A 17,693-nucleotide genomic window follows, 5' to 3' on the forward strand; every position below is an offset into this window, starting at 1 on the left:
AAACATATACAGTAATGAACTATAAGTTGGAAAAATGCTCAAAGTTTGTAAAGTCCAAACCGTCAAACCGATCGCTTTCATCCACCAATCCATGGCCCGCTCAATCTGCATTCGCCAACTTAGCGGATGGATGCAAATTGATTTTTTTTCAATCCGCCTACTTTTGGATAGATGGCGAATGGATGTCACCCAACCCAACCCAACCCAACCCAAACCGTGAGCACCACTACTTGCAATTATAGACACGTCACATTTGAGGTCTGTAACATGTTTTATCAATTTTTTTTTCTTTTTTACTATTTTGTGTATTCTCTGCTGCTTTCACCTCTCAGTTGATTTGTCAAACTCGTTTATTTTGGATATATATTTATATATTTAATATTATATTTATTTATTTATATGGGTTGGGGGCAGCAATATTGCTACCCTGCTATATTTCTTTGTTTCTCTCTATGTATATACTAATGGATACCACTTTTCCAATCTAAAAAACAAATGAATGCAGACACTACTACCACTTTCTTATTTTTGTGTTTGGTTGGTTTTCAAAATCTATTTTCAAAATTAGATTGATAAAAAAAAAAGCAACGTAAAACTCAAATATTTTTTTACATCAAATGCATTGACCGTTGCACCGACAGATTATAAACCTGAATTAGGTACCCAAACCTGAATTGTTTTGCTAGGTATGTTTTTATTTATACAGGGGAGAGAGAGAGAGAAGAGTGGAGAGGGTGTGGTGTGATGGGGGATTCAAAGCCTAGAAGAAGTGTGAGATGTCCATACTGTGCAGGTCCTCTCGCAAAGGAGATGGTAACCACTGAGGCTGAGCTAAGCTTTTACGCCCCTCTTTCTTTCTATTATTATAATTATAATTATTTTGTGAAATCTGGTGCATCTTCTATTTAACTGCAGGAAGCAAGTGACTGGACTCTTCCTCCCCTCATTAGGGATAGCTTTTCTATGGTAATTATTTTCTTAACCCATCTTATATTTCATTACTTGCCATTGCTTGCACTTGATGCATCATGTGCATATCATCACCTACTTAAATCAATTTTTGAATTCTAAATCAAACCAAAGTAAAAGTAACAAATAGTGAACCTGTCTTTAGATTCACTTAAATTTCCAAGTGAATGGGAATTTGGACCAAAATCTTCAATTTATCCTTTTTTCTATTCCACCTCCGGAGAATTCTTCGTCGTAGAAATTGTTTCAATATGTATGAATATAGAGTTTGTGTTAATCGTGAGATTTTTGCAACATGGTTGAGGAACATTGGAAATTCTAAGGGAGTTATCTGTTGAAGGTGGAGTTTTGGAGTGAATTGAGGATTTTATATATTTACCCATTTAGGAAAGTGTATGTCTCTCAATATGTGCCATGTTTTTTTTTGTTGGAAACAAAAAAAGTGTTACACAACTCCAATAAAGTGTTCACACCAAATTGGGTATTCACTTTGCAATTTAATAATAATAATTTAGATAATATAGTATAGATGATAAAGGCGCGCACACACACACATATGGGCTAATGTTTGTTTGTGTGTGTGTGTGGAGAAAATTCTATATTTGCTTAATTTAGTGCAATTTTCTTGAACTTTGCATATTTAATTAGTTTGTTGGGTTATTGAGATGTGATTTGATAATATTTCACTAAATATTCTTCAAAATTTTACTTTTGTTCGTCTTATGTTACAATCCTAAAGTTATTCTAAGTCAGTTAACAATGAGGTTGGCCATGTGAGTATATGCTCTCAGACATCCTCTTATTGCAAGTTGGTTTTCAAGGGTGAGTTTTACCTAAGGGTTTGTATCATTCGGTATTAGAACTAGTCACCATGTGGAGTATGAGATTAGACACAACCTATGTGAGTACGGGATTGAATGGCCATTGCTTTATGGTCTGTGCTGCGGAGGGAGTAACGTATGGGCCAGATTAAAACATCTTATTATTGTGTGTAGGTATAGTACTATTGTGTTGAATATTGAAAAGTGAGTAAGTCTATAAAAGGGAAAGGAAAATGGCTACTGTTAATTAAGTGTCAATAGAGTGGGCTGTCATGTATGTCAGTTGTGGAGTGTGGTGGTGTGTTACGATCCTAACTATTTTATCCCTTTATTTTGCCTTCATGTTTACTTTCTTCTTTCTTTTGTTATGTCTTTACTATTCCTTTTCATGTAGATTGGTTCTGCCGTTGGTTGTACAACAAGTGCATTCTATGGATTCAACCATGGTATGTCATTTTATCCTTATTTTCTACTCGTGTTCCTCAACTTTTCAGTCTGTTCTATGACCTTGAAATAGTTATGTCATTCCTTCAGCTTTTAGTTCATAGTAATATGTTATTAGTTGTGCATGAGTTACAACATATTTCATTGGGTTCCTTATATTGGTACTCTATATGTTATTTGATGTAGGTATTGTTGTCATTGTATGACTTATGGTCCCAGTTATTTTGTTGTAAACCAATGGTTTCAAAATGGTTTAACTTAGTAAAAGCATGAAATTTAAGATCTTAAAAGATTAGTATGTCAATGCACGTTGACTTTTGTGTGTGTGCGTGCAAGCGTGCGTGCGTGTGATGTTATTACCACAAAAAGAGATATTACAATTACTTTCATTACACCTCCCCAGTGGGTACACATCTTCGGGGAGATACGCACATGCCTAGCCTAAAACGTGCAAGTACCCTTATAGTCAAATAGAATAGGCAAAGCACACAAATACACATCGGAGCCATAAGCACCCACTGGTGATATAGTTAATGCTTGTTGGCAGTTGAATTAGCTATACAAATTGTGGAACTAACACCTAGTTTGCTTTCAAAGAAGACAATGTACTTTTTTGTTAGATTTGACTTCTTCATTCTTGTATTCATTACTTTTCTTAAGGTTCAAACCTTGAACTTCGTCTCGATTTTTCCAGGAACAAAGATGCATTTGCTAAAGTATTATAGTTGCATTTATATATATATTTTTTGTATCATATCTTATGCTTCTAGGTTTAAATTAGAATGAAGTAGGCACTAAAACAATTTTTTTATTACAACACTTAGTACAAGAAAAAGTGTAGCGTTCAATGTTGTAAACTGATGGTATTTTAATGTGGCATGACACAATAATAGAAAGTTTTGCATTAACCATAATCTACTTGTGGCTTTGATACTTCAGTAAACAAATGGTATTCTAATGATATAATTCCTGTTCCATTGTTCCTGCTAATCTTCTTTTTCTTCTCTTTTTTTCCTCTTTGCATAATATAGCACTCTGAAATTACTTTCCTGAGCAATACCATATGTTGATTTTCTCAATCACTGAAATTGTTATTGTTAGTGATAAACTTTTGACAAAGAGTACATACACTTTTTTTACAATTGGCTTCTTTCCCTCCATGTATTTTGTTATTTATTTTATTGAATTACCTCTACAGTGATGCCAATCGTTCAGAGGTGGGTTAAAGGACCTATCTGGTTGCATTTCCTCATCGGTGTAAGTGTCAACTTCCGTTTCGATTCCCCATTTGCTTGAGCTTTGATTTTTACTTGCAATTTTAGTTCCTTGTATAGCTTAAGCATGTCATTCAATTTGTATAGAAGAATTTATTGTGTGGTTAGAATTTGTAAAGATGCCGCATCTACAATCTTGCTCTAGGTAGCACGGAAGCTCTTAGCATTCCATATTAGTGTCCAATTCAGTTTGGATGCTAGCACCTAAAGGGCAAGCGTCGACATGTGTTTGACACACTTACGGTTGTCCATATCGTGTCGTATTCATAACCCATGTTGTTATTTATGCTTGTCAGATATTGTTGTAACAGAGACCTAAAGACACGTGTCACACGATTTGGTTTGATACACTAAACAACCGATTTGTATCTAAGGGTGAATCGACAATAAGCATAAATTGCATCGTAATTGTATGATTCATGATACGTATTACACGATTTAGTTTGATACACCAATACCAATCAATTGGTTCAACTTTATCCACGTGTTTCTACTTGCACAAGAAATATTTGGGAGGCATCAAGCAAGAGGTTATAAAAAGTGGTGATTTGAGTAGTTTGGACCATTTTAGATGAGTATTTGGATTACTTGAGTTGTAAAATTTTACTATTGGCGTTTGCCTCTTCGATGAATTGAAGAGTTCTTTTTTTTTTCTTCTCATTTTTTTGAAAGGTCTCTTTTTAACACGAGTTTCAATTCTAGCATTTGTGTTTTGCACCAAAACTGAAGTCTATATATACCCTATATAAAAAAGAAACCAACTATATTCTATTAAATTTATCTCACTATTGTGATTTGAAATTTTGAATTTTTTATCTTTCTTTTTTGACGGACCATGGATTCTTGTCTCCATTGATTCATAACAGCACATGCATTTATGGATTGTCATTAATTGTAATGCATAATAAAAAAATGAAATATAGGATCATAGATTATATTGATCCTTGAACCTACATCACTTAGAGGCAAGCATGTTATTGCCTATTGCATCATGTGATCATCATTCAAAACAAACTTTTCATTGATTTATGTCTAAAATTTTCATATTTATAATATATCTTTAATATCTAATTGTTTAAATATTTTTTAATGTATTTTAGAAATTATAACCAAATAATTATGATTCGTGATTCGGAAAAATGTAATTTTGATTCATGATTCAATTCTTGATTTGACAACTGTGTTGGGATATTGTCTCTTCACCAACATGTCAGTACTTGTGGTGTTGAGCTTATTAAATGTTCTTTTATAATTGATTTTATTTCTTCATTTTTGTTTTGGGTGTGGGTCTTCCTTTTTTTTCAAAAATATTTTAGATTATATCTTTCTCCTCAAGAGTTTTAAGATTTCTCATGATCTCTATCCTCTTCCACGAAGTCCAACATTGTCTACCCCAATTGCAAGATTGCTTGTTTCGGGTGATGCTTCCCCCACCTCCTCCTTCACTACCCCAAAATTTCTGACACTGGCTTAATAGTATGTTTCATTTATCTACTTGCCCAATTACCACATATTCTACTCTATGATCTAGGTAAGCCTATCTTGGCAATGCTATCATAACATATCTTCAAATATTTAAATATCTTGTCCAGTATGCACCTCTGGGTGAAGTGAAGTAATATAAGAAATGATGCAAGGTAGATTAACTGTGTTGCACACTTTTAGAAACATAGGAAGTTGAGCTCAATAAAATTCATTAGGTTAAAAATCTTATGTTATTCGCATTGTGTGGCAATGCTTGATGAAGTCATACATGGAACTAATAGTTTTGTTATTTTATTTTTTATTATTTATTTATTTATTTATTTTTTTCGTCTTCATAAAAACATCTAGTCTTAATGGTTATATCCATAACCCTCTCTCTCATAAGTGTGGGTTTTTGTAATGTGTGAGAGATGGCATTGGGTACAGACACGGGGACTGTGGATTCATATTTTGTACCTTTTTTTGTTGGTGACTTTGTTGCCGTTTCTTTCACTGGGTGCAGGCTCCACCTGTGATAGTCTTCTCTTCAGCTTGTGCAGGGTTGACAGGTTAGAGTTTTCTCCATAAAAAATTATTTTCAGATGTATTTCTATTCGGTTTTATGAATTGTTTTATTACCTTCATTAATGTTGTTAGAGAAACTAAAACTACATAGAAATGAATTCCTCATAGATGAAATATACATTCATAATCTAGCACAGGTTTTATATGAATCTTTTATCAGTTTGTGGTACATTTTATGTATTATGTAGAGTATCTTGTCCTGTATATTTTAGAATTGCCACATTATAAACTAATAACCCAGGATAACACATCTTAAGAGTAAGATAGATGAATGTAAATTTATGTATTGTCCCACAAATGCGTTGTGAACATGCCAAAATTGGGTTTTTATAGAGAAGTGGTTATCGCTTTTGTTTCCCCCTATCACTATTGGAGTGTGGTACATGGAGATATTATGGTAGTTTCTGGCATTTTCATGAATTAGGAGTGTTTGAGAAGATTTTGAAGGCCTCTTTCATTGTTGTAGTGCTCATGAACGTGGGTGCGTGGGACATTTAGGATTATAGACCTATCAACCTTGTGGGTAGTCTATATAAACTTGTGGCCATAGTTTTGTTTTGGCTATTTGGATGAGGAAGGTCATTGGGAAGTTTAGTCTCAAAAATGCTTTTTTCTTTTGAGAACTCATGTTGGTGTCTCATTTGGTATTTGAGAACAACATATATATATTTTTTTTTGGTGTGGACAAGGGGGAGAAGTTGAGATATGATGTGTCCTTATATTTTGCGGAGCTGTTTGGGTATGCATTAACTTGGCCTGGAGTGAGCTTATCATTGTCCGATTCTCATTTTGGGGGTATAAGATAGGTTCTCATTTTGGTCACGGTAGGCTGTGTCTGGGAGGGAAGAGCATACCTAAATCATGTAGTTTGCTCTGGGGCATTATTGGAAAACTAGGTGGAATTTATTTTTGCAGATACTGTGAAGTTATGTCTGTGTTGAGAACTACAATTTTCTGATCCCCAATGTTGGTCCATCATGGATATTGAGAAATAGTGAGTTATGGCTCTCCGCTGCAGATAGGGATGCTTTTTGGACATGCGATTTTGTGTGTATATATAGAATATGATTGTTTCATTATGTGAAGCATCTGTCTTTATTTTTTTTGATAAATAAATTTCATTTTGTAAAGTTGATTTAAACCTAATGTGTTTGTGCATGGGATAGGCATTTTGCAGGTGGTGCTGTTCCAGCACTTGCCTAACTTGCATCTTCATCTTATCATTCAGCATTCTCGTCTCCGTCATTGCCATCTCCAACCTCACTGGATGATTAGATTCACAAATCCAGAAATTCCTCTCCTCAATAATTCTCTCTATAGTTGAATAAGTAGCAGAGCACTCTGGTGATGTCCATTGTGGACCACGGGCCTGAGCCATTCTCTATGCTTTGTGGGTAGCCTCACAAGAAGCTTGTGCAATAAAATGCATGGCTGTGCTCCTTAGGCCCTCTAATATGTTCCAGCTACAGGCATTGGTTCTTATGTATTATGTATGTAGCAGAGCTAGCGATGGTTCTCTATATGTAAGAATCATATAGAGGATAAATAAACCATGCCCCTATAGAGACGAGAATGTTTTATTTAGGGTTTAGGTTTTAGGATTTCGGGTTTAGGGTTTAGGGTTTAGGGGTTTAATTAAATTAGGGTTTAGGGATTAGGGTTTAAGGGGTTTGGGGTTTCGGTTTGCGGTTGGGGTTTGGGGTTGTAGGGTTTAGGGTTTGGGTTTTTAGGGTTAGGGGTTTGGGTTTTGGGTTTTGGGGTTAGGGGTTAGGGGTTAGGGTTGAGGGGCTAGGGTTTAGGATTTAGGGGTTAGGGTTTAGGGGGTTTGGGGTTTAGGGATTTAGGGCCTAGGGTTTTAGGGTTAAGGGTTTTTAGGATTTTTAGGGTTTAGGGTTTTTAGGGTTCTTAGGATATAGGGTTTTGAGGGTTTTGAGGATTGAGGGTTTTTAGGGTTTAGGGTGTTTGGGCATGGTTCTTATGTATTATGTATGTAGCAGAGCTAGGGATGGTTCTCTATATGTAAGAACCATATAGAGGATAAATAAACCATGCCCCTATAGAGACGAGAATGTTTTATTTAGGGTTTAGGGGGTTTGGGGTTTAATTAAATTAGGGTTTAGGGTTTAAGGGGTTTGGGTTGGGGGTTGGGGGTTTCGGTTTGGGGTTTGGGGTTTGGAGTTTTGGGTTTAGGGTTTTTGGGTTTTCGGTTTACGGTTTAGGATTAGGGGTTTAGGGGTTAGGGATTTAGGGGTTTTAGGGCTTTAGGGTTTAGAGGTTAAGGGTTTTAGGGTTTTTAGGATTTAGGGTTTTTAGGACTGAGGGTTTTTAGGATTTAGGGCTTTTTGGGTTTAGGGTTAGGGTTTAGGGTTTTAGGGTTTAGGGTTTACGATTTAGGGTTTAGGGTTTGCGGTTTGGAGTTTTGAGTTTCGGTTTTAGGGTTTTGGCTTTGGGGTTTTGGTTTGGGGTTGGGGGTTGGGGTTGTAGGGTTATAGGGTTTAGGGTTTAGGGTTAGGGGTTTTTGTGGGTTAGGGTTAGGGTTAGGGTTTAGGGTTTTGGGGTTTGGGGTTTGGGGTTTGGCGTTGGGGGGGGTTTAGGGGTCTAGGGTTTTAGGGTTTTGAGGGTTTAGAGTTTAGAGTTTAAGGGTTTTAAGGGTATAGGGTTTTGAGGGTTTTTAGGATTTAGGGTTTTTAGGGTTTAGGGTGTTTAGGTTTAGGGTTTGGGGTTTAGGGTTTACGGTTTGGGGTTTGGGGTTTGCGGTTTAGGGTTTCGAGTTTAGGGTTTAGGGTTTTGGCTTTAGGGGTTCAGGGTTTTGGGTTTAGGATTTTGGGGTTTTGGGGTTTTGGACTTAGGGTTTGGGGATTTAGGGTTGGGGTTTATGGTTTTGGGTTTAGGGTTAGGGGTTTAGGATTTAGGGGTTAGTGTTTGGGGTTTATGGTTTTGGGTTTTGGGTTAGGAGTTTAGGGGTTAGGTTTTGGGGTTTATGGTTTTGGGTTTAGGGTTTAGGGTTTAAGGTCTAGGGTCTAGGGTCTAGGGTCTAGGGTTAGGGGTTGAGGGTTTGGGGGTTTTGGGTTTTTGGTCTAGGGTCTAGGGTTAGGGGTTAGGGGTTAGGGGTTAGTGTTTAGGGTTAGGGTTTTGGGTTTTAAGGTCTAGGGTCTAGGGATTCGTGATTAGGGTTTAGGGTTTAGGGGTTTAGTGTTTAGGATTTAGGGTTAGGGTTTAGAGTTTAGGGTTTAGGGTTTAGAATTAGGGGTGTAGGGGGTTAGGGTTTGGGGTTTAGGCGTTGCTTTTTGATGCTTCGATGTTGGCACTTCCTATCATTGTGAAGCAGAATTCACCAAGTGTTGGATTGTTCACCCACCAATAGGGAACGTGAGCTGGGTTTAGACCGTCGTGAGACAGGTTAGTTTTATCCTTCTGATGACAGTGTCGCAATAGTAATTCAACCTAGTACGAGGGAAATCGTTGATTTGCACAATTGGTCATCGCGCTTGGTTGAAAAACCAGTGGCGCGAAGCTACAGTGCGCTGGATTATGACTGAACGCCTCTAAGTCAGAATCCAGGCTAGAAGCGATGCATGCACCTGCCGCTCGCTTGCCGACCCGCAGTAGGGGCCGTCTGGCCCTCGAAAGGCACGTGTCGTTTGTGAAGCCCGCGTGGCGGACGAGCTGCGCGGGCCGCCTTGAAGTACAATTCCCATCTCGAGCAGTGGGTTGCCCAGCATGCCACGACAATGACCTGCATGCCATGCCACCGCCTTGCCCAGCATGCCATGCCACTGCCTTGGCCAGCATGCCTTGCCAAAGCGTTGCCAAGCATGTCAGGGGAAGGCCTTGGCCAGCTTGTCATGCCACTGCCTTGTCCAGCGTGCCAAGCAGCTGCGTGGGCCAGCGTGTCATGCCACGGCCTTGGCCCGCATGCCTTGCCACAGCGTTGCCCAGTATGTCATGCCATGGCGTTGCCTGGAGTGCCATGCCTTAACCTTGGCCAGCATGTCATGCCACCGCCACGGTCAACATGTCATGCCACTGCTTTGGCCGGCATGCCATGCCTTAGCTTGGGCCAGCATGCCATGCCACCGCCTCGACCAGTATGCTATACTAAAGCGTTCGCCAACATGCCATGGCGGGCACGCCCATACCACGGCCGTGGCCGGCATGCCAAGCCATGGCGTTGCCCAGCATGCCAAGGCCTCGGCGGGCATGCCATGCCATGCCACGGCCTCGGCTGGCATGCCATGCCACGCCACGCCACGCCACGCCACGCCCTCGGCCCGCATGCCTTGCCTCAGCGTTGCGCAGTATGCCATGTCACGGTGTTGCCCGGAGTGCCATGCCTTAGCCTTGGCCAGCATGTCATGCCACTGCCACGGCCAGCATGCCATGCCACTGCCTTGGTCGGCCTGCCATGCCTTAGCCTCGGCCAGCATGCCATGCCACCGCCTCGGCCAGCATGCCATGCCAAAGCGTCGGCCAGCATGCCATGCCAAAGCGTTGGCCAGCATGCCAAGGCGGGCATGCCCATGCCACGGTCGTGGCCGGCATGCCAAGCCACGGCAGGTATGCCATGCCACGGCCTCGGCCCGCATGCCACGCCTCTGCCTCGGCCCGCATGCCATGCCACAGCCTCGGCCAACATGCCATGCTATGCCCTCGGCCTGCATGCCTTGCCACGATGTCGGCCTGCATCCCTGCTACGGCGTTGCCCGGCATGCCATGCCACAGCGTTGCCCAGTTGCCATGCCTTAGCTTTGGCCAACATGCCATGCCACGGCCTCGGACTGCATGGCATGCTACGGCGTTGCCCAGCATGCCAAGGTCGGAATGCCATGCCACGGCCTCGGTACGCATGCCATGCCACAACGTTGCCTAGCATGCTAAGGTCGGAATTCCATGCCACGGCCTCGGCCCGCATGTCATGCCACGACGTTGCCCAACATGCCATGCCACAACGTTGCCCAGCGTGCCATGCCATGGCCTCGGCCCGCATGCCATGCCACGGCCTCGGCCCGCATGCCTTGCCACGGCGTTGCCCAGTATGCCATGCCATGGCGTTGCCCGGAGTGCCATGCCTTAGCCTTGGCCAGCATGTCATGCCCTCGCCACGGCTAGCATGGCTTACCACAGCCCTGCCCAGCATGCCAAGGTCGGAATTCCATGTCACGGCCTTGGACCGCATGCCATGGCACGACCTCGGCCCGCATGCTATGGCACGGCCTCGGCCCGCATGTCTTGCCATGGCGTTGCTCAGCATGCCATGCCACAGCGTTGCCCAGCGTGCCATGCCTTAGCCTTGGCCAACGTGCCACGCCACGGCCTCGGCCCGCATGGCAAGCCACAGCGTTGCCCAGCATGCCTTGCCACGCCGTTGCCTAGCATGCCATGCCTTTGCCTTGGCCAACTTGCCATGCCACGGCCTCAGCTTGCATGGCATGCCACAGCGTTGCCCAGCATGCCAAGGCCGGAATGCCATGCCTCAGCCTCGGCCCACATGCCATACCATGTCCTTGGCCAGTATGCCATGCCACGGCATCGGCCCGCATGCCTTGCCACGACGTTGCCTAGCATGCCAAGCCACAGCGTTGCCTAGCGTGCCATGCCTTAGCCTTGGCCAACATGCCATGCCACGGCCTCGGCTCGCATGGCATGCCACTGCCTTGCCCAGCATGCCAAGGCCGAAATGCCATGCCACGGCCTCGGCCTGCATGCCATGGCACGGCGTTGCCCAGCATGCCATGCCACAGCGTTGCCCAGCGTGTCATGCCTTAGCCTTGGCCAACATGCCATGCCATGGCACGGCGTTGCCCAGCATGCCATGCCACAGCGTTGCCCAGCGTGCCAGGCCTTAGCTTTGGCCAATATGCCAAGCCACGGCCTCGGCCTGCATGCCATGCCACAGCGTTGCCCAGCATGCCCAGGCCGGAATGCCATGCCACGGCATCAGCCCGCTAGCCTTGCCACAGCCTTGGCCAGCATGCCATGCCACGGCCACGGCCTCGGCCTGCATGCCTTACCACGGTGTTGCCCAGCATGGCATGCCACAACGTTGCCCAGCATGGCATGCCACAGCGTTGCCCAGCATGCCAAGGCCGGAATGCCTTGTCACGGCCTTGGCTCGCATGCCTTGCCACGGCGTTGCCCAACATGCCATGCTACAGCGTTGCCCAGCGTGCCATGCTTTAGCCTTGGCCAACATGCCATGCCACAGTGTTGCCCAGTATGCCAAGGCCGGAATGCCATGCCACGGCCTCAGCCAGTATACCATGCCACGGCCTCAGCCCGCATGCCTTGCCACGGTGTTGCCCAGCATGCCATGGCATAGTGTTGCCCAGCGTGCCATGCCTTAGCCTTGGCCAACATGCCATGCCACGGCCTCGGCCCGCATGCCATGCCACGGCCCGCATGCCATGCCACCGCGTTGCCTAGCATGCCAAGGCCGGAATGCCATGCCACGGCCTCGGCCCGCATGCCTTGCCACGCCCTCGGTCCGCATGCCTGGCCACGATGTTGCCCAGAATGCCATGCCACAGTGTTGCCCAGCATGCCATGCCACAGTGTTGCCCAGCGTGCCATGACATAGCCTTGCCCAGCATGCCATGCCACAGCGTTGCCCAGCGTGCCATGCCTTAGCCTTGGCCAGCATGCCATGCCACAGCGTTGGCCAACATGCCAAGCCTTGGCCGTGGCCGGCATGGCAAGCCATGGCGTTGCCCAGCATGCCAAGGCGGGCATACCATACCACGGCCTCGGCCCGCATGCCTTGCCACGGCGTTGCCCAGCATGCCATGCCACAACTTCACCCAGCGTGTCGTGCCCTAGCCTTGGCCAGCATGCCATGCCACTGCCTTAGCCAGCATGCCATGCCATCGCTACGGCCAGCATGCCATGCCACTGCCTTGGCCAGCCTGCTATGCCTTAGCCCTGGCTAGCATGCCATGCCGTGCCACTTGGCAGTCACGCCATGCCACGGCCTCGGCCCGCATGCCTTGCGGCCGCCTTGGGTAGCATGCCATGCCACATCGTTGCCCAGCGTGCCATGCCTTAGCCTTGGCCAACATGCCATGCCACTGCCTTGGCCAGCATGTCATGCCATTGTGTTGCCCAGCATTCCACGGCCGTGGCCGACATGGCAAGCCACGACGTTGCCCAGCATGCCAAGGCGGGCATGCCATGCCACGGCGTTGCCCGGCCTGCCATGCCATGGCACCGTGTTGGTAAGCCTGCCATGACATGGCACTACCTTGTCCGGCACGCCGTGCCACAGTGTTGGCCAGCATGCCTTGCCGCGGTGATGCCCAACATGCTAAGGATGGCATGCCAAGCCACGGTGTTGCCCTGCATGCCATGCCACGGCTTTGGCCCTGGCACGTCCTTGGCCAGTATGCCGTGGCACCGCCTTGGCTGGTATGCCACGCCACAGCGTTGCCTAGCAGGGTGAGACCGGCATGCCCTGCCACCGCCGAGGCCGGCATGCCATCCCAAGGCATTGCCCAGCATGCCACGACCTTGCCACGCATGCCATGCCAAGGCCAATGCCTTGCGCCAGCATGCCATGCCAAAGCCTTGGCCAGCAGCATGGCATGCCACGGGCTAGGCGAGCATGCCATGCCATGCCACGGCATAGGCTGGCTTGCCTTGCCACGGCCTCGGCCAGCATGCCATGCCAATGCCCCGGCCGGCATGCCATGCCAAGGCTTTGGCCTGTAGCACGTCGGTGCCACGGGCTTGGCCAGCAGTATGCACTGCCGTGGCCTTCGCAAGCATGCCATGCCATGCCGTGGCCTTCGCAAGCATGCCATGCAAATGCCTTGGTCGGCATGTCACGCCACGGCCTTGGCTAGCTGCATGGCATGCCACGGCCTCGATGAGCATGCCATGCCAAGGCCAAGGCAGCGTGTAAGGTCGCGGGCAAGGCCAAGTCCTCGTGGACGGCCATGGCCAAGGCGAAGGCCACGGGCGAAGGCCACGGGCGAAGGCCACGGGCAAAGGCCAAGGCCAAGGCCAAGGCCATGGCATGCCACTGCCTTGACCGCTCTTTTTGAACATGATTCTTTTGTATTCATACCTAAACCATGCCACACAATTAAAAATGCACTACAATTACTTTTAAATGTCACGCCCTATTTTTTGGCAATTTTTCTTGAGTTTTTCGAATTTTTTAAGCCTTTATTTGGGCCAAAAAAATCAAAATAAAATAAAAAAAATTACAAAAACAATTTAATAATTTCAATAATTACTAGTGCTTTATCCTTTAATTATTGGAATTTTTCCATAATTTTTGACTATTTTTATTAATTTTTAATATTTTTAAGTATTAAAATCGAAATGAATTAAAATAAAATATTTCCGGTGGCCAAATATTTTTTTTCAATTTTTTTTATGGTGTCTTAAATTATTTCCTACAACTTTCATATTGAAAGTTTTGGCAAAAAACTATTACTTTTTAAAAAAATCCCATTATGACTCATTGAGCATGGTTGATGTTTCCTCCTGCCATACTGAAAAGGGCTTAACAAGCTACTATAAGGGGGGGAGGGGCACATCTCTTGCCTAGTGTCACACACTGGCAATGCGGAAGCCTTGTTGAAGATAAGCAAGTGTGTGTGGCGCTAGTTAACTCTCTTCACTAGCCCGCCAAGAATGCTCGAAAGGTTTGCAAAGACAAGCAAACACAATATTAGTCCAGTTGATGAGCCACAAGTTTGGAGACAAGCCACAAAATAACAATCAACAAGCTAAAATTGAAGTAGCAACAACTGAAAGGCTTTGCACAATATAAAAGTGAAATGAACTTTTCATTACACAAAAGAAGGTATTACAAAAGTTGAACAATGCACAAAAGTGCTATAAAAGTTGACTTACCATATACAAGGTTGGGGTACATTAAAGGCACAAGTGGTTTGGTTCAACACTTGGGTACCCCCTCCTTATAATAGCTTGTTAAGCGCTTTTCTATCTAGCATGAGGAAACATCCACTATGTTTGAGGAGTCATAATGGATTTTTAATAATTCTACAAAAATAGAAAAATTACAACTCTTGGACTCAAAACACCTTTAATACTAAGGTATTTACATAAAAATTTACAAGGCAAAAAGATTACATTTGACCGTCTAAAAGTTGGCCTAAAGTTGCTACTTGGTGGCTAGCTTGCTTCATGGCATGTCTTGGACTTGCACCAACAACTTCTTAGGCATGTCTTTGGCTCTCCAAAGGGCATAAATGTGTGTGGCATCAAGGTGTTGACCCTTGGATGGGCGCACCTTGACAGTCTCCCCCACTTGAACGGTCGACGCCCTCGATGACTTGGCCCAATAAGCATCAATCTCGTCTTGAAAAGCCGACAAGTCCGCCTCTCGTTCCCAGCTGATTTCTTCATCTCCAAGGCCTTTCCATTTTACTAAGTATTGTCTTTGTTGCTTCTTGGAAACCATTTTCACCCGATCAGCCAAGATAGATTCAATAGACCTTTTCCCTGCTTTGGCTATGATGGTTTGGTGTTTTTGCTCATTTCGGGTTGGATCTTCCTTGTCTGGATAGTAAGGCTTCAAATAACTCACATGGAAAACCGGATGCACTTTCAACCAAGATGGAGCATCTATCTTGTAAGCACACTTGTCAATTCTCTTCAGAATGGTTACCGGCCCCTCATACTTACGCACTAGCCTTCTGTCTCTTCCCCTCATGAACTTGCGTTGCTCAGGGTTGAGTTTGACAAGAACTTGATCCCCAGCTTTGAACTCAAGTGGCCTCCTCTTTTCATCAACCCATTTCTTCATTTTGCTTGCTGCTTTTTCAAGATAGGCACGAGTAATGTCATGGTTTCTCTTCCACTCCTTAGCAAATTGGTAAGCCCTGGGAGACTTTCCTTCATAAGGTCCATCCACTGTGTGGGGCAACAGTGGCTGTTGTCCATTCACTATCTCAAAAGCACTCTTGCCCGTAGAGCTACTCTTTTGAGAGTTGAAACATAACTGTGCTACATTAAGAAGTTGCACCCAATTTCGTTGATTGGCATTGACAAAGTAGCGCAAATACTCCTCGAGCATACAGTTGAAGCGTTCAGTTTGCCCATCCGTCTCCGGATGGTAGCTTGATGAAGTATTAAGTTGTGACCCAAGAAGCTTGAATAACTTCGTCCAGAGTTTGCCAACAAAATGCGTGTCTCGGTCACTAACAATACTTTTAGGCACACCCCAATATTTGACAATGTACTTGAAGAAGAGTTGGGCAGTCTCCTCCGCTGAAACATACTTTGGGGCAGTAATGAAGGTAGCATATTTGGAGAATCGGTCCACAATAGTTAAGATAGTCTCGATATCCCTCACTTTAGGCAATCCAGTGATGAAGTCAAGTGATACACTTTCCCACGGACGTTTAGGCACGGGCAAAGGTTCAAGCAAGCCTGCTTTCTTCTTATGCTCAACCTTGTCTTGTTGGCAAGTGAGACAAGTGCGGACATATTCTTCCACATCATCACGCATTTGGGGCTAATAATATCCTTGTTTCACCAAGGCCAAAGTTCGCTCCCACCCCGGATGTCCTGCCCAAAGTGTATCATGGCACTCCTTAAGGAGTGTCTTCCTCAAGTCACCAGCCCTGGGTACAAAGATACGGTTGCCTATTGTCATAAGAAGTCCATCTTGCACCTAAAATTGACGAGTCTTGCCCATTTTGACAAGGTTCATAAGATTCTCTGCCATAGTATCCTTGTCTAGATGAGCCTTGATTTTCTCCTTAAGGCTGGTTGAAATAGAAGTTAAAGAACATACATGATGGCACACGGCAAGCTCCGCCTTCCTGCTTAGTGCATCAGCAACATGGTTGCTGGCACCGGCCTTGTATTCTAAGGCAAAATCAAACTCTGCCAACTTCTCTTGTCACCGTGCTTGTCGTGCGCTTAACTTGGGTTGAGTGAAGAAATGGCTAACTGCTGTGTTGTCAGTCTTCACGACAAACCGTGAGCCCAAGATGTAGTGCCTCCATGTCATCAGACAATGCACTACTGCAAGTAGCTCTTTCTCATGAGCTGGATATCTCCGCTCAGCATCGTTGAGCTTCCTACTCTCATAAGCAATTGGGTGACCATCCTGCAAAAGAACACCACCCAAAGCAAAATTAGATGCATCCGTTTGTATCTCAAAAGCTTTACCTAAATCCGGTAGAGCAAGAACAGGATCTCTTGACATGGCTTCTTTCAAGGCTTGAAAGGCTTGTTGGCACTCTTCTGTCCAAACATATGGCTTGCCCTTCTTTAGCAACTTTGTTAATGGGGAAGCTAGTCTTGAGTACCCTTGAACAAACTTGCGGTAATAATTAGCCAATCCAAGAAATGACCGTAACTCTGAGACATTTGCAGGTGGCTGCCACTCTTGAATAGCCTTGACATTCTCTTGGTCCATTCTGATGCATCCATGCTCAACAATGTGCCCTAGGAACTTAATCCTCTCTTGGGCAAAAGAACACTTCTCCAGCTTGACATAAAGCTTGTGTTCTCTCAGCTTGGTAAGGGCCTTCTGAAGATGCTCCACGTGCTCTTCCAAAATGGAGCTATAGATTACAATGTCATCCAAATATACCACAATGAATTGATCCAAATACTCTTGAAAGACTTCATTCATCATGGTGCAGAATGTTGCTGGGGCATTAGTCAAGCCGAATGGCATGACAAGAAACTCATAAGAGCCATAACGTGTAACACAAGTAGTTTTAGGCTCGTCTCCCTCGGCAATCCTTACTTGATAGTACCCCGACCGAAGATCTAGCTTAGTAAAATACCTTGCTTTGCTCAATTGATCAAACGAATCCGCAATGAGAGGAAGGGGATATTTGTTCTTGATGGTCAGCTTGTTGAGTGCCCGATAATCCACACATAAGCGAAGACTACCATTATGCTTCTTTTGAAATAAGATAGGTGAACCGAATGGGGCCTTAGATGGCCTGATAAAGCCTGCTTCCAATAACTCTGTAAGCTGCTTCCTTAACTCATTCAACTCAGGAATAGCCATTCTATATGGTGCACGAGCTGGTGGTTTTGCCCCTGGCACTAACTCGATAGCATGATCTACACCTCGACATGGAGGCAACTCCTTAGGCAACTGTTCAGGCATAACATCTGCAAATTGCCTTAAGACCTTCTT

At 44.8% G+C, this 17,693-nt stretch overlaps 1 protein-coding gene across 6 annotated transcripts in view; it reads left to right on the forward strand.

The window, feature by feature from the left end:
- Positions 1-17,693, forward strand: part of LOC114296893 (uncharacterized) — an 89,263-nt gene that overhangs the window by 2,349 nt on the left and 69,221 nt on the right. For 3 of the 6 annotated variants that reach the window (XM_082898066.1, XM_082898068.1, XM_082898071.1), the window contains exons 2-6: positions 707-813; positions 916-966; positions 2,185-2,236; positions 3,433-3,491; positions 5,496-5,541. In XM_082898066.1, coding sequence (XP_082754192.1) covers positions 745-813; positions 916-966; positions 2,185-2,236; positions 3,433-3,491; positions 5,496-5,541 — 277 coding nt within the window. In that variant the 5' untranslated portion in view covers positions 707-744. Of the gene's footprint in view, positions 1-686; positions 814-915; positions 967-2,184; positions 2,237-3,432; positions 3,492-5,495; positions 5,542-6,734; positions 7,086-17,693 lie in introns of those variants that run through there. The other 3 variants (XM_082898069.1, XM_082898067.1, XM_082898070.1) reach the window with 2 other exon arrangements.

The sequence above is a fragment of the Camellia sinensis genome, chromosome 12 (genome assembly GCF_055761805.1).
Source record: "Camellia sinensis isolate YWXY chromosome 12, ASM5576180v1, whole genome shotgun sequence".
Classification (NCBI taxonomy): domain Eukaryota; kingdom Viridiplantae; phylum Streptophyta; class Magnoliopsida; order Ericales; family Theaceae; genus Camellia; species Camellia sinensis.